Genomic DNA, 23,523 nt, shown 5'->3' with positions numbered 1-23,523 from the left:
TGCTGTGAATTTTATCTTTCAGATGCAAAAGAACTGCTTTTCCATTCCATTAGCTGCATCAAATATTCTATATTCTTTTCTTATTCACCTATCAACAAAGAGCAATCAAAACACATTTAAAATACAATTAAATCCATATTTCTCCAAAGTATTATTTTAACCATCCTTTTCATTTTATTGTTTCTGCGGTAGTTTTCTGCAGTAATCACTAATGGCTAATGTATAGCATGTATTCCTGTTGGCCAGCCCTATACTGCATACTACAGGATGTGCAGCACAGTAGAAAGTAATTAGTTTTCATTCCAGATTTATATCTTCCCCAGGGCTGCATGTCCTATGCATGAGGACAGCTTTGCCTTCTCTCTCTCTCTTTGCAGCAAAAGCTAAGATAATTCTCAGTATGTATCAGTAAAGATATACCATCTTCTACAATGATGTTAAAATCTGCACTAATCAACATTAGCTCTGGAGGACTGATGTGCCAGTGAACTTAGATTGAGCACATGCTTAATATAGTAAGCATACAATCTGATTTCACATGTAAAAAATGGATAATCACTGTGGTAATTAAATCTAAGCACAAACTGTTTTTATAAATTTGATGAGACTAAATGGAATCAAACCAAGAAAATGCAGACTAGATTGGTGCAAAGCAGTCTTGGAGGCAAATAAATACTGATTTATAAAGTATTATTCCTGTGCTTAGTTATACTGTAAAGTTCAGAGCTGCTTGCATCCAAATATGTACGATAGATACTGTCTGAGTTGAGGCATAATAAATGTATGATCATTGAACTAGCCATCTAAGAGATCAATTTTATCTCATGATAGTATATAAATGCATTAAATCTAACAGTGCTGTTCTTGCCTAAAGTATTCATTTTAGGAAATTAATTTTGTAAATAATACATTCATTTAATTATGCAAAGCAAATGTGTTATTTTAACATACAAGTTCTTCATATCCCTTTGTGCAACAGAAAATAGGATAATTTAAAGAAAATGAAACAGAAAAGATAAGAACATGAGTTGTAATAATTAAATAAATAACAACAACAATTTCATTTATAATGTGACAGTCCTTAGGAGCTCCAGTCATGGACTAGAAGCCCATTGTGCTTGAGGCTGTACAAGCACAAAACAAGAGAACATTTCCTGCCCAAAAGAGTTTACAATGTTGTTGCGCTAATGGATTAGGGTATGATATAAAGAACATACAGCTTAAGGTTGTTTCCAATATTTGTTTTTAGTATTAGTGTTTAATTTTAATTGTGCTTCCACTTTTACCAGGTTTTAAATGCCTCAGACCACTTTTAGGCTGAAATTAAAAAAAAGACTTGGGTTATAATATTCAAAAGCACTTAGGAGCCTAAGTTTAATTTAAAAAGTGACTTGGGCACTTTTCAATGTCCCATTGAAAGTTTTGTTACAGAGCTGTTAAGTTCCTCACAATGATTCCCTTTCCCCACCAGAGTATCACATCAGCCTTTTCTGGATTCATGTTTTGCAAACTGCTCTTCATTCAATTTCTGGTTCCAGTTAGGCCCTTGAACAGCTGCTAGATGGTGCTGCTTGTCTCTATTGTGAAGATAATGTGAAACTGGGTCATCAGCGTAATACTGACATTTTACCCCACACAGTTTTACATTTTCTCTCCTGGATTCTCACAGTTGTTGACAATGGTGGAAATGAGAACACATCCCTATGGGACGCCACAGGTCAGCATTCCCCAGATGGACATACCTATTATAACTCTCTGGTTGCAGTCAGAGAGGAACAACTGAAATCATCTCAATGTGATCTCATTAGCACTAGCCACATCTCTGAGATGGGACCACAGGATTCCATGATCAGCCATGTCAACTGCTGCAGAAAAGGCCAACAGTATGAATGTGGATGTAATAATTTTATCCAGGGCCAAAAGGAGATTCCATATCAGTAGCAGCACTAGTGTCCTGTCTGTCCCATGTCTTGGCCCGCAGTCTCACTGGGAGAGGTCCAAAATATTGTCAGTATCTAGGCTGAGTTGGAGACTACCCTTGGTGAGTCTCTCAATTAGTTTGCTCAGGAATGGAAAGATAGTTACTGGACAGCGGGTGGAAAAGTAAATTGTGTTGATTGATAGTTTCTTAATTACTGGCCAGATTACGTGGTGCTTTAGGTAGGGTAGATTTCCTGCCCTCTAAGGAGGTGTTCACAATCTCAGTTGGTAAAAGTTGCAGATGGTCTCAACTCTCTTTCAATAGTCAAAAGGGGTGGGAGGCAAAATGACAGAAGGTAGCTCAGTCTTCATGTAGTACTTGCTATCATGAGAAGGGCAACTGTAAAAAGGCAAGATGTGATGTTATCAGACCTGTGTCTGACAGGAGGTCCCTGCTGTCCTGAGAAGCAGTAAAAGATATAGGCAATTTTCTCTGTAGGCTTATAGCTCTGCACAGCAGAAAGTTCTGGGCTCTTCAGTTGTGTTGAGGCTTGCTGAGTTAGCAAGGTGAGTCATGGTCCATAATAATTCAACAGGCCCTAATTCAATAGCTATAATGATGATGAAGATGTAGAATGTCTTTGTTCTTCTTTGTCCAGGTCATAGGCTCACAAATATTCTTTATGTTGGAACTTGCCTGAATCTACTCATATTTCTACCACCAAAGTTCAAATTTTCTCTCTTACTTCTTTTGTCCTATATTGCTAGAGAACCAAGAGGAAGAAGCAAGTGCTTCATTGTTAGTGGCAATGCTATAGCTATTGACTGGCAAGAAGTCCCACTCCCTTTTATGGTAGCAGGCTGTTCACACCTCCAATGGTTGCAACTTCAGGGCTATCACCCAGGAGAAAGGCAGTTATTCAGATAGCCAGCTCCCAGTTTAACAGTTTATACAGCAGAACCAATACCTTGAACTCCACTCAAAGTGATCAGATTATAGACCATCAGCACAACCTGCTGCCTATGTAAAACACCACTCAATAAACAGGCAACGTATAGTGTATTAACAAGCTTTTAGTGTGCTCTGAAAGTGATATGATCTTGAGGCGATAAAGACATTGATAACCATAGCAAGCCCTACATGCAGAATAAAAGGTTACACACTTCTCACCAGACACACATGGAAAAGTGTTCTTGGCCAGAGTTACTGTCTGAGCATTCAGGAACTATGTAGAATTTAGTTGCAAACATGCAAAACAAATGATGGATTCCCTCAGTTGAGGTGCTGATATAATCTTCACTGATTCTTGTGTATTTTTCCCCAGTCTACCAATACTTCAATTCTGTCAGGTTTTGATGTCAGCAAACAAGCCTTCATCAAAGCCCCAGTCTCATTCAGGCAGTGAGTGAGTTATTCCAAGATAGAGACAAAGTTGAGTTTCATCATCATGCCTAAGAAATCTTAGCCAGTTTTTCCTCGTTATCCTACTAGGGGTTGAACCCTCCTATTAAGAACTGTAGATGTGTCAACAATACTTCCTGATCTTTGATCTAAAAAATATGTCAGCATGGACATTTTATGTTCCTCCATTGCCAGGAGAAATCATTGACTAGTGACACCAGTGCATTTCTGTACCATGCCCAAGGATAAAACCAGATTGCCGATGGTCAATGAAATCAGAGGGTTTCAGATGTGCCAGAGTTGCCTATGACAACAGCCTCTAGCATCATTCCCAAGGCATAAAGGTTGAACAGCACGCAATAATTAACAAAGACCAGAACAGAAGCCTCACATTAACTTTCTTGAGGAGGAGTTGGCACCATGTCCTTCCAAGGAAGGCACTGACAAAGTTGACCAAAAAGTAGCCCAGAGTTTTCTTGCTGGACTTGTTCGCTGGCAGGAAGGAGATGGGTTTAACTGCAGGTATGTAGCTTGGAATGCCCCAGCACCACTACCATTTCAGTGAATGCTAAGTCATCTGTTAGAGTTTCAACTGATATATGTGTCTCTAAAAGACATTTGGACATGTTGGTCCATATATCACTCACAAAGTAACAGCAAGAAACTCTCAAATCTAACTGAGCAAAAGCAGCGGGAAAAACCAGGCTATCCACTGCCCAGAATGGTTCTTCGCAGTTGCTTCAATGGAGATGAAGACGCCTTTTTTTGCCTCTTACAGAGTCACAGCATAAAAACTCTATGTCACAATCAGGCGGACTTATCATGAGACTTTTGCCACTGGCATGCTAACCATCTCTCCTCTGACTTCTTCTGTCTCAAATCATCTATAAACTATGGTGTGACCTAAGAGGGCAAAGGCAGAGAAGAAGACATTTAGGAGGCACTCCACTGACAGAAGAGGACAATATAAAGTCCTTGTAAGCGGTTGGTATTGTGATCTATTTTCTGAACACTGTCTGCAAGCTCAGCAATTCTATTAACTTATAAGGGGTCACCATTAAAACAGGACCCCAAGAAGAAAGGTACACCCTTTGAAACCAAATATTTTTTTCTGCTGGATAAAATGGTTACTTACCTCTTTGTTTCCAATAGCTCAAAATACTGAATTAAATCTTAGAGCTGTCATACTAAATATTTTTATCTACATGCTGAAGATGGCATTGCTGATACTAGTAGAGAAAGGTTAAATAAACTTTAATGTAATTTAGCATTTGCACCAGTGAACAGGAAGAACAGCAGGATTTTGTAGAGAGGATTTACAATAACCAGCACAAAGGTATGAAGAGGTATCAAAATTAACAAAAGAAAGAGCAGAAAAGAAATAAATGAAATAGTGAACTAGATAACACAGTGCTTTGTGAAATAACAAGGCAAATACCAATGAATTCCAGTTACCAATCTCAAAATTAATTTGAAGTTGCTTCTATATCTTCTCTTAAATGCACAATTTCCACCAAAGAAAGCAAGGAAACCTGACATACTGAAAAAGAATTTTTACATCAAAGGCTTAACCAAAACATATTGGCAAAGTGATCAAAATAGAGACTAAATAGTGAGGGATTTAAACAGTTTAGAGAGATTAGAGAGCACAAGTCTATGATACACTGTTTCAGGATTTTGAATAGGATTACCACGGAATAAAGGGTAAACATGAATCCACTGAGAACAGGATGTGTGCTACAAATGTTAGGCTGGTCAGGCTTCCCAGCTCTAAGAGAACTGTTATTTTGGAAGGATTGTTTATCTAATGGAACCCAGAGAGTTTAAAAGCCATCACTTTCCTGAGCCTACCAGTCTAAGCATGATCTTTGCCAACGAGAACAAACTGAGGGTCAGAAAACATAGTGATGAGAAGTTAATAACGTTCTAATTTGAAATTACAGAACAGAATCTTTCAAAGAGCAAGAGCAGCAAATAAAACCATGTGAAATAAGGGAAAAAATTCTGCTCTCTTATTTTCAGGTTATATGCATGATTTATGAGTGCTTTTGAATAAAAGTAATTCTATTTGGGGAAAAGAGGTTATTTCCATTGAGATTCTCTGATAATGTCATTAAATTGATGCACAAGTAGCTAGCAGACATCCAGGGAAAGATGGAAGAATCTCCATCCAAACCTTGGAAGACATGATCCAACCTTTTATAGTTTCTTGTTCCTATTATGTCTCTCTATTTACCTAGGGGTTTGATACTACTGCCCATCATCTGGCATCTTCTACATAAAATCAATAGCAATAGCATTTTGGAGGGTTAATTTTGTTAATTTAGTTTTATTATTGTTGTTGGGAGGGGCTGCTAGATTGACTTGTTTCAGAAGTTTTGGGGATGTTCGTTTTGGTTGGTTAAGGTTTTGGGTCTAAGGGTTTGTCAATGTTTATGAGTGTTGTTCTTATGGTGTAAAGGCCTTTCGGAAGAGGAAAGTTATGCAGCATTTTTTATATCCTGGTTGTTATTTTACTGATTGTTTATTAGAAGTGGACTAAACTGCAAAGTTCAAATCCAGATCTCAGATGTTAGTGGCCCATTGTGAAGACAGTGGGCTAGTCCCACTGCACTACATTATTACTTTCAATAGCGAAACATTTACGTATACAAATGTTAAAGTTTAGAAAGAACACACTGTCAGTATGAGATAGTTACCCTTCCCCTACAATTCACTTTCCTTAAAAAAGCATTTTTCCATTAAACTAACCCTTATGATTTAAAAAACAGAAAAAAAAAAGAATTAGATTTTTAGCAATTTATTCATTCATTTATTATAGCTTTATACAGTGCCTAGTACAATGGGCCCCTGACCTCCTCCTCAGTACTATCACAAAGTAAATAAAATAATAAAATAATAATAATAATCACCTCTAGTATGTCTGGTCTTCCATGTGCCTGTCTTTAAGACTATAAATTCTGCTGGCCAGGGACTGGTTTTTCGTGTTTTGGTTTTTTTTGCAGAGGGTGGGGGTATTATTACTATTAAAATTTACACTGCAGTATCACCAGCAGGTCACTGTGCTTGGTACCATACAAACATCTAATAAATGACAGTCACTACCCTGATGAGCTTACAGTCTAAAAGACAAGCTATAACAGGTGGATGATACAAATAGGAGGGCTGGGCTGGTACAGAGTGGAGAAGACACAGTGGAAAAAAAATCTGTAAATAATAATAGGATGTGCAGTTTCTTAGCCAGCCAGCATGAATAATCACAGCTCTCCATCTGCCTAGCCATTATCAGGTTGTAAGTTACTTTATGTATTACAGAAGAGTTGAGTTTTGAGGATGAAATTGAAAGAAGAGAAAGGGGTAGCTTCAAGGATTTTGTCTAGGACCTTTTCCCACTTGTCTGGGGCAGCATGGGAGAAAGCATACAAGACCTTGTTGGATAAACAGAGAATTAGGCAGTCAAGGCTAATTGGTGGATTGTGGTAAGATAGTTTGAATAGGGCTAAATTGTGGAGGACTTTGAAAGTAAGAACAAGAAGTTTGCATCGGATGCTATGGAAGTAGAGCCAGTGGAAGGACTAAAGGAAGTGGGTAATGTAGTCAGTGTGACAAGCTACGAAGATGAACTTAACCAGCAGCATTTTTAATGGACTTCAGGCATTAAGGCCAGACAGTAGGAGAAGATCAAGACTTGGATGAGCATTTTGGTAGAGTGGGGAGAGAGGAAAGGTCAGATCTTGAAGATGTTGTGCAGGAAGCAGCTGCAAACTTTTGACCCACGGATCCAGGCCATGTCTAAAGTGGCTTCATCTTTGATTCAGCCCAAGATTAAGGACATGAGTGACAGACAGGACTGTTTGGGTTTCAACCTATTAGAGAAAGGGGATGGGTAGTCATAGACAGAAATAATCAGGAGCTCAGCTTTGGCCATGTTAAGTTTCAGCTCATGGCTACACATCCAAGATGTCAGAGGGACGGGCTGAGATTTTAGTTTGGATGAAGGAAGACTGTTCCAGAGTAAAGAGGTAGATTTGTGATTCATCAGCATAAAGATGATAGTCAAATCCATATTTGTGGATGAGTTACCTGGACGGAGTATAGAGGAAAGAGAGAAGGGGAGTGAGGATGTAGCCCTATGAGACATCCCACTGAAAAAGAGAGTGAGAGGGATGTGCACTACCCACCCAATGAGACCCTGAATAAGTAATCTGGAAGGTAGGAAGAGAACCTGCAGAGAACAATGTCAAAAAAAGACCAGGGATGACAGGATTATGAGAAGAAGAATATGGCTGATAGCATCAAATGCAGCCAATAGGTCAAGGAGCATGAGGATGGAGAATTGGCCTAGACATTTGGCTAGGAAGAGGTCATTTGGAATCTTGGTGAGAGCAGTTTCAAGGGAGAATTCAGAAGCCAGAGATGGGGAGGGGCAGATGCCTGTGTACCTGGGTTCAGGGCAGCAGAATTCGAACTGCTGACCAGAGCAGTCAGGATGGACATTGTGGAACACCTCCTGGAGGCCATTTACAGTGACATAACCAAGCACAGTGTCTACAGTGACACTTTGTCAATATAACTTTGCCACAAAAAGCTCTGTGCCTCTCTTCGAGGTGGTTTTATTTTGTCGGCAAAGCAGGAGACTTTTGTTGGCAGAAGGAGCATTGCAGTGTGCAGGGGTGCTAGAACAATTTGTATGGTAGGGGGTGCTGAGAGCCATTGAAGCATACTGTAAACATTGCATATAATGGAAACCACTTCAAGCCAGGTGTTGTTTCTTTCCATGGCACACAGCGGGTCAGGCAACTCTGATTCCTGTTCAGATTGGGAGTTCATGATATACTGCATGACCATCCATGATGTGTTCATAACAGTGACCACAACAGTAGAGAGCGGTGCAGGATCACACAGTAAACAGGGGGTCATTGAAAAATGCCACAAAATGCAGTTGGAAGCCCATGGATTGATGGGACAGAAAAAATTGCATCATGGGATGTTGAACCCACACCCACGATGTACTGCGATCCACTCCGCCTTCCCACAACTCCCAGCTGCAGGTGGTGGCAAGTAGCACGGTGGGATAACTACCCACAGTGCACTGCTCTGACTGTCGATGCTAGAGCTCTCACTGTGGACACGCTCTGCTGACAGAAGGAGTGTTGTGTGAATATGCACAAGCAATGCAATTTATACCAGTTTTTGATTGTCAGCGTAACTTACATCGGCAAAACTGTGCAGTGTAGACAAGGCCTAAGTGAGGAATCTAGGATCTAAAGTTGGGCCAGGTCTATGCGAGAAACTTTTGTGATATAGTAGGTTAGGGGTGTGGTTTTTGTGACTTTTCTATATCAGGAAAAATCCTAGTCTAGATGCAGTTATATCCGCATAAAAACATTTTTTTTTCCCTGTGTAGTTTATTCCATTCTGATATAAGCTATACCAGCAAAAGCACTTTTTGCTGGCATAAGTTGCAAGCCCTTCCAGTGTAGATGCTGGTATTGCTATACTGGCATAGCTGTGCTGGCAAACCTTTCCTGTATAGACCTGGCCTTAGAATAGAAAAATTGTGTTCCATTCTGCAAGGTACTCATCACAAGTCTGCACTGTGTTTACAGTTATTCTGGCCTTCAAAGAGCATTATGTACCAATTGCTTCATTTTTCTGCTACTGTGTGGTATGCAAGCGAGACTGGCATATTCCTCTTTAAGTGTTTTGCAGTGTCTTCGGGTTTGGGGAAGAGTGTGTTTAACTAGCTTGTTTTGTTATTTTAAGCCCACTAATTCTCTTGGCCTTGCAAACCTTACTTGCTATGTTGCTTCTGTATAACAGTTTAAACTCTCTTTTTTGGCTTGTTTTAAAGCACAAAATTGAAAACAATAGCTCTAACTATAGTTTTGGGATAGGTCAGCTGATGGATTTTGAACCACAGCTCTATGGGGCAGCATGACAGAGCTTTTGGTTCCCAACTGAGGCTATATTATAGTGTTCCACATGGGGGTCAAAGATTTTCTCTACCAAAATGAAAGCTTTAGGATTTAACTTCACTTCCGAGAAAAGATGCCAGCTGAGTACATCCATTCTCTGTCACATTGATAATCAGAGATGTTATTAGAGTCACTGACGTGCACACATAGGAGTCAGAGGCACAGACATTTAGCAGTGCCATAGCGCAGCAGATAAATTTAAGAGGCCAGACATGACTCTTATGGAGAACAAATCAGTCCACAATGTGCACGTACCTGGGGGAGGGGGTGTTGGTTTTTTTTAATTTTGGTGCACACTTGTTTCTAGGGTTGAACAGGGTAGCATTCCAATACAGATTAGATAGGTCTTGGGTTCATGGCTAAATCAAGGTAGCTATTTGCATCTGGATTCAAGGGTGCTGAGCTCTCCCAGGTATTCTTGCAAGAGTTTGGCTCTGAATGGTGGTAGTCTCAAGAAATCAGATAATATCATGAGACGTTTGCCATCAACAGCAGAGAAGAGGGGGGAGTAGTAAAACAGGGAGACATCTAACACATGGACCCACAGGCCCAGTGGTACCACAATATGAAAAGGTAAACACCGAGAATGCCTCTAGATTCAGAGCTCAGGAATGCTGAGCAGAGTTCAAGTCCAGCAGGGAGTCTTGGGTTCTCCGGGTCATCTTCAGCACCAGGAACCAGTAAACTTACTGCAACAAACCCATCTGGTGCCCTCTTCTGCCACTCTCTGCAAACCCACACAGAGCAACAACCTCCCCATTTAGCTGGCTACAACCACCTTCTTGATTCCCAATGCTAGGTCACTCTGGGCAACAGTGATACTGGGTCTGGCTCTGGTTTGTCCTTCTCAGGTGATTCCTCCTTGGCACACTGCTCCTCCTGGGTCCTGTCCTGGGGCATCCCCAGCAGACAGCTCTGTCCCTCCCAGGCTTTGGGCAGGTTCTCAGCTGCTTCACTATGTCAAGGCCGGCTTGCTGCAGCCCTTCTGTCTGAAGCTACAGACACGCACACCCTGTTGCTCCCCCTCTCGTCACACCCCAGACTACTACTTTATGGAAACATCAGCATTTCCTCTGCCTCAGGATAAGGCTTTAAAGGAGCCATGCTCTCTACACCTTGTGGGAGTTACACTAATAAAGCAGAATGACAAATGGAGGCCTTCCATGTTAAGAATTCTAAATACAACCCTACTATTCAGGTGAAATACACAAAAGTAAGACAAGGCACAACGAAAATCACTTGGCAAGATCAGTAGGGAAATAAGCAAGAACTGCTGATCTTGGGGAAAATAAACATATATATATTTTCACACACACATACACACCCCAATAAGAGTTCCCAAAAAGAAGAGATCAAATTTGCCCTATCTTACACCCCGTGCAACATCACTGAAGCCAATGAAGTTCCAAAGGGTGGAAGCAGCCAAGGATTTGGCACTACATATGCTTTAAAGTTGCTGCTGACCAAAAGGTGGGGGGAAAACCCAAAGTTAAAAGTTGCATATAATGAGTCTCTACAGGGAACACAAGAATGGGCACAACTCAAACCTGAGCAAACTCAGAAAATAAGTAGAAGTAGGAACAGGAAACCAGTTCAATGAAAATAAAAAAAACAGTTTGAACCTTTGCCCATCCTTCAAACAGAAGTCACCCCAACCCTTTCATAAGGTTGAAAAAGTGTGTCTAAAGACTCTCTCAGAACCGTCTCTTCCAACATGACCCCTAAAACCCTGCCCTCTCCAATACTCCAGCACAATCACACTTCCTAATTGAAGTGGCACAGTTTTCTTAGGGGACGGAAGAGGAGAGAAATAAAATGAAGGTGCATCCCCTCTCCTCCTTTCAGCAATTGGTCTCACTTTCATAAGGCAAGCAGGTGGCTTGCCCCTTCACCTTCACCCAGGATTCACCCTAAATAGGCAGCGAAACAGCCAACTACCCCACCAGAATCCATTCAGCTTTCACCCACTAGGCTAGAAGCAAGTAGCAAGTGCTATACTTCTATGAAAACTAAGAACTCTTCTTTTTTTCAATAGTATAAGATCCCATTTCTAGCCCTGTCCACAGTTACCCCACCAGATACTGTTATTCATTTGACAGCTTTACAGTTCATGATTACTCTCAACTTTATTCATTTCTCATCCATTATTTTTAATTGAGCCGGGACAGCAAATTCACTACAGAAGAATTCAAAAGCTGGAGAGCTTTGAATGAAGTGATCTGACCTCCTCTCCAAATCTGTGCTAGATGTTGTTACATTTTCAGCTTGATTACAGAAGAGACCCATAAACGTGTATAATATAGTAAGTCAAAAACAGAAAAATGAAAGGAAGATTAAACTAGTGATTAGTGACTGGAGATTTTTGTGAACATAAAAAAGGTCAGTGAGCGAAACAATAAAGCCTCTAAGAGATTACAGGGTTAATTATTTTCAGAAGATGATGTAAACATGGCTAAAAAGGCAAATTAATTCTCTGTTAAAGCTTTTGCAGAGGAGCTTAATGGGTCAACTGCCACAGAGACGCATTTCTGGTGAGGTGGAAGACAGACTGGAAGAAATCAGAGCCACAAAAGAAAAGATTAATAAAAAGTCTCAATAACCATAGTCTAGATTCTTCTCAGAGTCCTTATTAAGGCTAAAGATGTGGGGAATAGTTAGGCAACCTCGATGAACAATTCAGTTTTCCCTACTGTGTATTTTTTGCAGATTTTCTATACCTTTCAAAACTGTATGCAATATTCCAGAAGCAACCATATGAAAGTTTATAATCTCCCCAACACACTTTTTTTTACCTCTCAGGGTAACATTTTCTAATGATTGCATTGCATTGCGAGTGAACTGCCGATTTCATTTGCTGTCTACAATCATTCCTATTCTTTTCTGACTTGTTCCTCCCAGATAGGAAACCCTTTTTAAACAGAAGTTTACTTTAGAAGATCTCAATTATGCAAAGCACTTGGCCAGAAAACAGTTCCAAGGTTTCAGAATTTGTTTTCATTCCACTGGGGAATGAAACTAAGATCTTTAGAATTATTTTTGCAAAAAAAAAATGAGAACAGCAATCACCCACCCATGAATAGCTAATAGTCTGGTGATTAGGTCACTCACATGAGAATCCCACATCCCAGGTAAGTGTTCTACCATTGGGCTATTGAGTCGGTCTCTCCTGTTGGAGCTGTTCCACTTTGTATAAATGTTTAAATATTCATGGGACCAGAGAGAGAGACAGGCTAACTCGATAGCCCAGTGTTCCCTGCTTCAAATCAGGCAGTGCGGGGACTTGAATATGTCAATCTTGGGTACTTATATGGCTCCATTACCACTCAAATTTGGTATCTGAGCACCTCACAATCTTCAATGTATTAACAACACCTCGAAGAGGGAAGTGCTATTATCCCCATTTTAAGATGAGGAACTGAGACACAAAGAAGCTAAATGATTTACCAAAAGTCACACAGGAAGTCTGTGACAGAGCAAGAAATTGAGCCCAAGTTTCAGAATAGTGCCCTAACCACTGGAAATATCCTTCCTCTGAATATCAAGGCCTAGAAAAGTACAGCTCCTATTATAAGACACAAAAGGTAGGTGAGATAATATTTTTATTACACCAACTTCTGCTGGTGGAAGGTACAACGTTTTGAGATACAGAGTTCTTCTTCAGCTCTGGGGCAGGAAGAAGAGTGTTCTGAAGAAGAGATCTGTGAAGCTCAAAAACTTGTACCTTCCACCAATAGGACGTGGCCCAGTAAAAATAAATATCTCACCTACCTTGTCTCTCTCATCTCCTGGGATCAACATTGTAACAACAACACTTCAAACAGTTCATATTATTGGCTAACTCATATGTGGAGCTTAGAGTCTGGCCAACTAAGTATATTAAATCTGAAAAAGGTAATGATTCTTGCATTTTTGTTAATGAAAATAAATGTAAGGTTTAAAACATTTCTCTGTGAAGAAAATTCAGATCAGAAAATTAAGTATGGAAAGCATGTTATAGTAACCACTGAAAATGAGGGTTCCTAAATGCACAGAAAAATTATAAACAGTAGTATTGCCTAGTAAATTTCTGTAGTAGAAAAGTTATGAAAAAAGCTTGTGTGAGGTTTAGTAGCTGTTTTTGAAATTAAATCATCCATTATTTCAAAGCATTTTTTACAAAATATAAATTCCAAGGACCCCAGTCTACATAAAGGACGAATGACTCAAACTTTCATTTTTAAAGCTAAGCCAATTTAGTAGGAAGGATTGAACAAAACGTGTAGAAAATTCGTGAAAATTATGAAAATTCACACCTTATGATTCCAATATACACAGCATAAATTATCTATTTACTGCTAGAGAAATGTCAGCAAATCCCATGGAGTATCATGAAAGGTCCCAAATGATACAGCAAATGCAGCAGATCCAACAACATTCAGCCGACTGCACTGACTGAAAATGTAAAGTAGGCTTGGGTACAGCTAGTGAGATTTGGAGGCTTGTAAAACTTTAAACATTTTTTGAAAAACTTTTCCCCATTGATCTCCTCACCGTATAGATTAATGTGTACATAAAAAAAGACTTCTCTGCTACAAAACTGAGCCACAGTTTCTCACATTCTTTCTCTTCATCCCTCTCTCTCCTGACAGCCCAATGCTAATGAGTTTATTAATTTATATTCAATTTATTGAAGATTTTTATGCAGACATACAAAAACCCATTAACAACACACACAAGCTAAAGGAATGGATTGGAATCAATACTTTTCAGAATATATGTTAATGCAATTAAGCCATTCCTACCAATGAAACTCCAGCCTTAGGACCCAGTCTTGCAAGTGGAACCCTTACAAGAGGAACCCTACCCTATTATGGAGCCCTAGTGATGGTATTCGTGCTGCCCAGGCCGGTGCAGGGGTTTGCTTGTTATGTTGTAACTTGCCTTACGCTTTACCTGGTGTCAGTTGATTAGGTGAAGAGTTTAACTGTAGCTTAGAGGCTCATATACAAAAGATAGGCTTACAGGATAAGTATTTTCAGTCTTCATCCATATATAATTCAAAATGGGTCTCATTTCACATCATCCTGGAGGGAAAATTAGACAGGGAACTCCCTACAACTGGTTGAAATAAGGGGGGGGGAGGGGAATTTTCACTGTTTTTCTTCCATTTTTCAATCAGCTCTAGCTCCTCTCTTGGAAAGAATTTGAATGCTACTAGTCATGAGTGAATCTCTCATGGCTGCTAGGCTCTTGTGATGACTCACTGGACTATCCTACTGCCTATGCTGTCTCCCCTCCTCCTCTTCTCCCACATGATAGCCCATATTTTAGAACACAGTAATAGTGCTGACGTTCCTCAGCACAGTAGTTTAGCACAAAGATGCAGCCCGCACATTCAAAGTGAGGTTCCAGCGCCAGGAAAGAGATAATCTGTTCTGTCAGAGGCAGATACAGACTGAATGTGCTGACTTATACCCAGATCATGCACAATAGCAGCAGCCTCAGCAGGGATCTAGGACATATTCAGTATCCTGTTTTGCCTGCTACAACAGTTAAGACATGCAAGGCTGGAGAATATGCACTGCAGAAATTATTCAGATCAGTGATGCTGCAGTGTCACTGAGATTGTGTGTGCTGCAGTCAAAAGAGGCCTACCACTCTCAGTAGTGCTTCCATCAAGAGCCAAACACAGTGGCATAATAACACAATCAAGTGTCTATGTCCTGAAATATGAACCTTGCTAATTTCAGCATGTGTATACCACATATGGGTACTCATAGTACAGTGATATATCAATACAGTATTTTCCTTTAGCATCTTCCATCCCTCTCAGCAACTCAAAGTGCTTTAACAAATTTAAGGTTAGCCTCCGAACAGGTCATACAGGAAATCTGTGGCACAACTGAAACGTGAAGAACCCAAGTCCTCCTGCTCTTCTGCCTTAACTACAAGGGTATCTTTCTTCCATTCATATGACGTAGAGCCTGCTTTTGTTCAAGTAACTGATGAGGCATACCTGTCTGTGGAATTTAGAGGTATTCAACAGATGCTCCATACTACACTGGATTTGGGCCTACAGTGAGGACTTCACAGCCTGCTATAGTGTGTGTTGTGGTATGCCTGTTACGCTGAGCTAAACATAACCAGCTGCTTGCACAGGAAACATTCACAGGTGCTGTATTCTGTTGCAATAGTGTCTGATGACCTTTCTGAGTGGTGCTGGTGACCATAAGATGAAAGGGTGGATACTGCCATGGTACTAATTCTCCCCGGGGCACCATCCATGGAACTGAAAAAACTCAGAGGAGTGGAACATCCCACCCACAGCAGGAGAGCTGAGTGAATTCTGCATTGATGACTCCCCACACAGGACTACCTCTCACATGGATGGTGTGAAGATACTGATACCTACATTTGCTAGAGTTGAGAGGATTCAGGAGTTAGTAGGAGAGTGTTTCACCTCCTGAAGGACAGAACAGGAATCTGTGCAGTAGGTAAAGGTGCTGATAGAGTCCATTATGAAGACAGGTAAAATTGCTGGTCCAGCTCAGTACAGTTTATAGTAGGCTCATTTGGACAAGGGGACGGGACAAGCATCTCCTGGGGGGAGTGGTGAAGACAGGTGTCCTTCAGGAGAGAGGAAGCTGATCAAGCGAGAGACTGAGACTCCCTAGTCAGCAAGTTTGCAAGGGGAAGAATACAGAGCTGAACAGTGGAAGTCAGGGGCCAAGCAGTTGCTCTGATGATTGAGGAGAAGGTGAACACCTCATTCAACAGGATGAGAGCCCAGTGGGGTGGGTCAGGCCCAGGAGGGGCTTGAGTGCCTCCAATTCAGTCCTAAAGGAGCTTATGCCTTCTAGTTTCAAGTTTTGCGGTTTGCAGAACTCAGCCAGGAGTTCCCTTTCACCCTAGTGATGTCCCACCATTACCAAAAATCTGTACTAAGGAGCATGGCTCTCAGAGGGTAAGAAACTGCTGCAATGAAGTGAAAAATGGCAGCTGAGAGAGAGAGAGAGAGAGTGTAAGTAAATGGTGAGCTGTAATAATACCGTGCTATTCTCATACAATCTGCCCATTCCACATGATAGCTATTCCTATGAGCATTTGCCCCATGTGTCAATTAAGTGTTTGACCATATTGGCTCCTTTGTCAGTGACAAAGAAGCCAACCTTAAAATGCCCATCTTCAAGTTATGTAAACAGATATGGGTGAAAACTATGCAGTACGTGTTTAAGGATGTGTGCTCTTTCTTGCTGAGAAAGGGAGGAGGAAGGCAATCCTCAGCAAACCTCCAGTTAGGGAACCCTTTCCAGTAGCCACAGCAGACTGGAATAGATAGTACATCACACTGCCTTTACTTCCAGGTAAGAGTTGGGAACTGGTTGTCTCTGCACCAGAATGCCCACTCTTATAGATCTTGCAGGGGCTGAAAGGGGAAGCAAGCAGATTCAACATAGCAAGTTGTGGAGGGATGAGAAGTTAGTAGATAAAGGAAGAGACCGCTCTCTCCCTCAAACCGTTCTGCAAACATTCTACCCTTCTATGGCCATTGAGCATTTCCAAGCATTCATTTATCTTCTGGGACTTGTTCAGTCCAAAAAGCCAAGATAATTTCTACAAGATGATTCCCTTAAAAAAAAAGGCGGGGGGAGGGGAACCGGGGGATCTATAGAACTCAGAATTGTAAACCCTCTGGAGCAGGGACTGTCTTTTTGCTCTGTGTTTGTACAGAGCACAATGGGGTCTTGGTCCATGACTAGCACTCCTATGAGTTCTAGTGTTATAAACAAAATATTAATAGACAGAAAAATCATAATGATTAATAAAATGCATGCATGGCTTGCAGTTGCAGCAGTGTGCCTAGTGGAAGTCATATTGACAAGTGCTCTTTTCTCCTTAGGATAGCATTCTTTAGTTATTGATGTTTGGAACAAGTTCATTGTTTAAAAAAAGTATGGCCATTATAAACGATGGCCCAAATTCTGCTCTTGGTTACATCAATGTAACTCCATTAACTTCAACTAAGCCAAAGTTACACTGGTATATCTGACAGCAGATTTTCACCCTTTATCTTTTCAAGCAAATGTGGCTCCTCTATGTTTAACTATTCAAATCACATTGTAGAGATCCCAAATCTCAAGCCTACATATACACATCTTGCTGCTGTATGTTGTCCCAAAAATGAACTGCTCTTCCTAAATGTACTTCTATGGCTTGTTGCCTTCTGATTCTCCAAGAAAGCACCTTCTTAGCACCTAAACTGCTGGATTGTCTTTGAATGAGACCACAATCTTGAGCACCTATGATCATTAATAATTCCATGGCACTTTTTAAAAGAGGTAGCATGTCAATCCTAGTGTCCTACACAAATTCTAGCTCAAGTAATTACAATCTGCCACTTTATTACCCCTTGCAGATTCAGTTGGATGCAGTATACCCCTTAAATTCATGTATTACATTTTTTAATATTTTATTATTACTTTTACAACCACAGTACCTAGAGCTCCAGCCAAGAGTAGGCCCCATTGTGCTAGGTGCTGTACAAACACATAGTAAGGAGACAGTCTCTGCCCCGAAGAACTAATAGAAATGTTTTCTTTTTCTGATGAAATAGGATCCAGTTCTATGAAAGGGCATGACCCTGCAGTTCTTACTCAGGCAAAACTCCCATCAAGGTGAAAGAGTTTTACCTGAGCAAGGAGGATCATAGGAGCAGGTCCAAAATTATAGGTATATCAACATTTTAAGTTACAGTTGTATAAAAGAACAAAGAAGCTTGGGTGATTTGGTCCCTTTGAGAAGGTCTTGAAAACACTGAAAAGCACCAAAATACCATGAAACCAATACTTTCAGGAATTTCACAGCAATGCCAAGAAACAGAATGTACTCATTGTGACTAATACATTAAAATACTGAAAATAAATTCTAACAGATTAAACAAGTCTTGTAGCAACTGAAGGTATAGTTAAATCATTCCAAAACTACTCAAGCTTAAGAGGATGGCAATCTTCCCTATTATTAATAAGAACATAAGCTGGATAAGTAGACTGGGAAACCTATAAATTATAGTCAGTATCAGTAAGTAGAATATTGTTTAAAATATGTTTTTAATTAAAAATGATGTGACAGCCACTTTAACTGAATCAATTCCCTGCACGTGCTGGAGTTTTAGACCTCTTCTGTGTTCTGCAGCACACATTTCCAATTGACTGTCATTAAACTATGGGGAAATTGGAATATGCTTTTAATTGCAAAATCCAGACCAAAAGAATAATGAAAATGCCTTGTGCATTTTACATATTTACATTTTTGAAACATAAAACAACATTTTAAATCCTAGATCATTTAATCCTGTGCTTTGAGGTCAGGAAATACCTACTATTTCTGCCAAATTGGGCTCCAATTATATGTGAAAACTGTCATGGGCTGAGGGTAAAGCAGGTAACAGGAAGCATTTCACATTACCTTCAACTTTGAGTGTAGCTTTTAAAACATATAACCAAATATGTTTCCATGGAAATATTCTGGGGGGAAAAAGCTAGAATCTGCTAAAATGGGGCTAAATATAATTTGTAAAAATAAACATCTCATAATTTCAAATATAATCTCCTTAAACTGTATACAGGATGCCCAAAATTGAACTCCTTTCCACAACTCTTATCCACCATTTGTAAGGAACACAGCTAAGCTGATTACAGTATTTTCAATTTCATTTTGTGTCCAGCACATAAAAATAGGCTATTATTGCTGCATTAAAAACCTTACATAACGTACCATCCCAGTTGCTTTCATTTACATAGTTAGGCTTTATTATCTGGCTCCACAGTATATTAATAAGCCCAATATTAACACCCTTTCAATAAGGTTGATAATGATTAAAAAATAAAATGCTATAGCATATTAAAGTACATTTTAATTACATTTTGGGAAAATTCTAAATATTTAAATTATTGATCACCTCTGTTTTTCAGGCCATTAGTATAATTATTACTCACCAACGCTAATAATTAGAAGTGAGAGGTAGTTTGCCAACTTTTGCTTTCATTTTCAATGAGCTTCTATTCTTAAAACTGACCAGAAATAGAGCAAAAACCTGTTAGTGCAACATAAAGCGAAGATCTCTTCTTGCAGAATAACTCAGACCCATTACACAATGTGATAAACTATTTTAAATAACCTGCCATGGTGAGTAAAACAACTGATTTACAATGTGCTTTCGTAAGAGTGATGTACAGTATTAGTTAACAATTCGGTGTAAAGGTGCCATGGAAAGATAATGCAACATAAAATGCAGTACCATCCTCTTGTTCTATATTTTATGTTATATCAAAAGCTATAACCTCTTTTACCAAGTTTGAACTGGAAAAAATTATATATGTACTAAAATTCATATTTAAAATATAATCAGTACTCTTATGCTAGTCCACTGGCAATTAACTGCATGTTAAATTCCAAAAAATATTTGGTTTGCTTATGTATTAGGTAAATAGTCTATCCTCTAAATCCTGTAGCAAATCCAACAATAAACAGTAACACAAACTAATATAGCCTACCACTGAAAAACAAACACTATGCTAGAAATTAGTACTGTATAAATCATGAGGTCATACCTGATGACTTAGAGACTGGAATGGCTCACCGGTTCCAAGCTGCATGACCTTTCTATTTCCAGAAACCCTCAAAGATTGCATTTCCTATCTTATAAAAGAACATCACATAGTCATCTCTCTCTCAGCATCTTGTAGGCTAGTGAAGAAAGCATCAACAGACGATCTGTCCATCAATAACTGCTGAAGTCATTGCCATCAAGAAATCAGATCTTAAATATAGTTTCCCCTGTGAGATCAAAGGCATCCGGTATTCAAGGAGACTGATACAGCTATATCACTGATGCTGCTAATGCTATCTGAAAACAGTAAGCTTACTGCTTAAAGCAATCCTGCATCATCCAAACAGAGCAAGCCACATCCTTCACCTCTTCACTTGCGTTACTACAAAAACTAGAGTGCCATTATGGATTTTATTTTTATATCTGGTCAGCTAAAGGAGACCGATATTACGCAACCCAGTTCACATTAGCGAACAGCAAATGTGACATATCCAGGTTATGAAATTTTATTTGCATGACCACTTCTCAACAAGCAATATTGCTATCCAGAAGAAGCATCAAAATGTGATCCAAGGGAAAATTACCAGAAAGATCATAAACAATTCAAAAGCAGCAAAGCATTAAATACCTCTGTGGCACTTAAATAGCCTTTTTATATAAAATTTACAAATTGCAGGCTGCATTAAATTAAAAATATTTCTTGCTTAAATAGTTTTTGTGTTTCTTTTCAAGAATTTGCATGCTCACTGCATTGTTCCATGTTAACAGCCCAGAAAACAGCATGCCTTGAAAACATGCCAGTATTATGACAGTAAAAATGTGTTTTGATACCAAACAAAACAATCATTTATCTGGATTTGTTTAGTTCCTATAGACCTTTCAAGACAGCAAGACTTACAATGCCCTTTCAGTAATTTTAAAAAATTCATTGACAATACACCATAGTATTCTAACTATATATTATAATACACATATTTTAGTTATTTTATAGCAGTGCACAGCAGGACAGTTATGAAACAATTACCGATAGATTAACATTAAGACGGATACTGAGTTAGGAACAACGACAAGGACAAAATGTCATTTCTCAGAATTAGGGCTGTCAATTAATCACAATTAACTCATGCCATTAACTCAAAAAAATTAACTGCAATTAAAAAAATTAATCATGATTAATAGAACTGTTAAACAATAGAATACCCATTGAAATTTTTAAAATATTTTGGGTGTTTTTCTACATTTTCAAATATATTGATTTCTATTACAACACAGAATACAAAGTGTACACTGCTCTCTTTATATTATTTTTATTTCAAATATTTGCACTGTAAAAATAATAAACAAAAGAAATAGTATTTTTAAATTCACGTCATACAAGTACTGTAGTGCAATCTCTTTATCATGAAAGAATAACTTACAAATGTAGATTTTTTTTTTTGTTACATAACTACACTCAAAAACAAAACAATGTAAAACTTTACAGCCTACAAGTCCACTCAGTCCTACTTCTCATTCAGCCAATTGGTAAGACAAACAAGTTTGTCTACATTTATGGGTGATATTGCTGACTGCTTCTTATTTACAATGTCACCTGAAAGTGAGAACAGGCATTTGCAGGACACTTTTATAGCTGGCGTTGCAAGGCATTTACGTGCCAGATGCGCTAAAGATTCATATGTCCCTTCATGCTTCAGCCACCATTCCAGAGGACATGCTGCCATGCTGATGATGCTCGTTAAAAAAAATGTGTTAATTAAATTTGTGACTGAACTCCTTGGGGGAGAATTGTATGTCTCCTGTTCTGTATTACACACATCCTGCCATGTATTTCATGTTATAGCAGTCTCGGATGATGACCCAGCACATGTTCGTTTTAAGAACACTTTCACAGCAGATTTGACAACACTCAAAGAAGGTACCAATATGAGATTTCTAAGGATAGATATAGCACTCAACCCAAGGTTTAAGAATCTGAAGTGCCTTCCAAAATACGAGATGGACAAGGTGTAGAAAATGTTTTCAGATGTCTTAAAAGAGCAACACTCCGATGCAGAAACTACTGAACCTGAACCACCAAAAAAGAAAATCAATCTTCTGTTGGTGGTATCTGATTCAGATGATGAAAATGAATATGCATTGGTCCGCTCTGCTTTGGATCATTATCAAGCAGAACCCGTCATCAGCATGGACACATGACTTCTGGAATGGTGGTTGAAGCGTGAAGGGACATATGAATCATTAGGGCATCTGGCACATAAATATCTTGCAATGCCGGCTACAACAGTGCCATGCAAAAGCCTGTTCTCACTTTCAGGTGACATTGTAAACAAGACATGGGCAACATTATCTCCTGCAAATTGTAACCAAACTTGTTTGTCTGAGTGATTGGCTGAAGTAGGACTGAGTGGACTTCTAGGTTCTAAAGTTTTACATTGTTTTATTTTTGAATGCAGTTTTTTTTGTACATAATTCTACTTTTGTAACTTCAACTTTTATTATAAAGAGATTGCACTACACTACTTGTATTAGGTTGTAATAAAAAATAAATATAAAATGAGCACTGTACACTTTGTATTATGTGTTCTAATTGAAATCAATATATTTGAAAATGTAGAAAACATCCAACAATATTTAAATACATGGTATTCTATTATTAACAGTGCAATTAATCACGACTAATTTTTTTAATCATGCAATTAATAGCAATTAATTTTTAATTGCTTGACAGCCCTACTCAGAATTAAAGAGAACATATAACACAGCTGACAAACTGTGAAGTTATCATTTCCTAGCTCGTTCCTGAATTCTAAAGCCACAGAATAATTTAAGTTATTCATGGCATTTGGAAACTACTATTAGTTCATGCAGTTCTTCTGCCTGAAAATACAGGAATATTCCCTCAGAATGTTTTCTAAACATACTGCAATTGGCTACATATTACCAAGTTTTAAATAAATACAACTTGGCTAAATTCATCCCTGATGTAATTCCATTGACTCAAATGGCTTGCATGCCATTGGGCGGAATTTAGCTTCCCATCTTTACCACTAAATAGTAAGAAACTTCAGCCAGAAGTAAATGGTTTCTAAATTAAGTCACCCAAATCCATTCTACTCCATTACTTTAACTGTTTTACTTTTCAGTTACAGTAATTGCTCTTAGCAACTTCCAGTTAATCAGCTTTGGCATGAAGTATTCATATTATGACGGACAACAGCAAAATGGTATCTTCCATGAATACTGCAAGTTTACCTTTAAGGAAGGAATTTTTTTTGTTCTAAACGTTAACTGTTTTATAGCACGCAATGGGCCAGACCCTGGTCCGCATTAAGGCAGCTCCGTACCACTCCCCCAGAATAAAGTAGTACTAAAGGTAGCATCACTGGCCACAAAAGGACCATATAGGGATCCTTATGAGACTTACTATTGCAGGTCCTATGCTTTGTGAAGATGGGGCAGGGGGCATGGCTATCGAAGGAGCTTATCTGATATGGCCCTATGTCTTGAGATCCCTGGCTGCTATAACAGCCACTGACAACTGGTGCAACTTAGGGGAGCCTCGAGGCTGCTCTAAACTGCACTAGTAGACCAGATCAGGCCAAGACTGGTGAAGTGCAAAGTGGCTTAAAACAATA

The 23,523-nt window shown here is 39.1% G+C and overlaps 1 protein-coding gene across 3 annotated transcripts in view; it reads right to left on the bottom strand.

Annotated features, from left to right (window-relative positions):
- Positions 1-23,523, bottom strand: part of SLC4A10 (solute carrier family 4 member 10) — a 272,796-nt gene that overhangs the window by 185,988 nt on the left and 63,285 nt on the right. For 2 of the 3 annotated variants that reach the window (XM_073305620.2, XM_073305621.2), the window contains exon 1: positions 19,890-20,380. The exons of the other annotated variant lie outside the window; for it this stretch is intronic. In XM_073305620.2, the coding sequence (XP_073161721.1) occupies positions 19,890-19,970 (81 nt within the window). In that variant the 5' untranslated portion in view covers positions 19,971-20,380. Of the gene's footprint in view, positions 1-19,889; positions 20,381-23,523 lie in introns of those variants that run through there. 3 annotated transcript variants of the gene reach the window in all.

This window comes from Lepidochelys kempii, chromosome 11 (assembly GCF_965140285.1).
Source record: "Lepidochelys kempii isolate rLepKem1 chromosome 11, rLepKem1.hap1, whole genome shotgun sequence".
NCBI classification, from domain to species: Eukaryota; Metazoa; Chordata; order Testudines; family Cheloniidae; genus Lepidochelys; species Lepidochelys kempii.
Note: the sequence above shows the minus strand (reverse complement) of the source record. Positions and strands in the feature narration are given on the sequence as shown.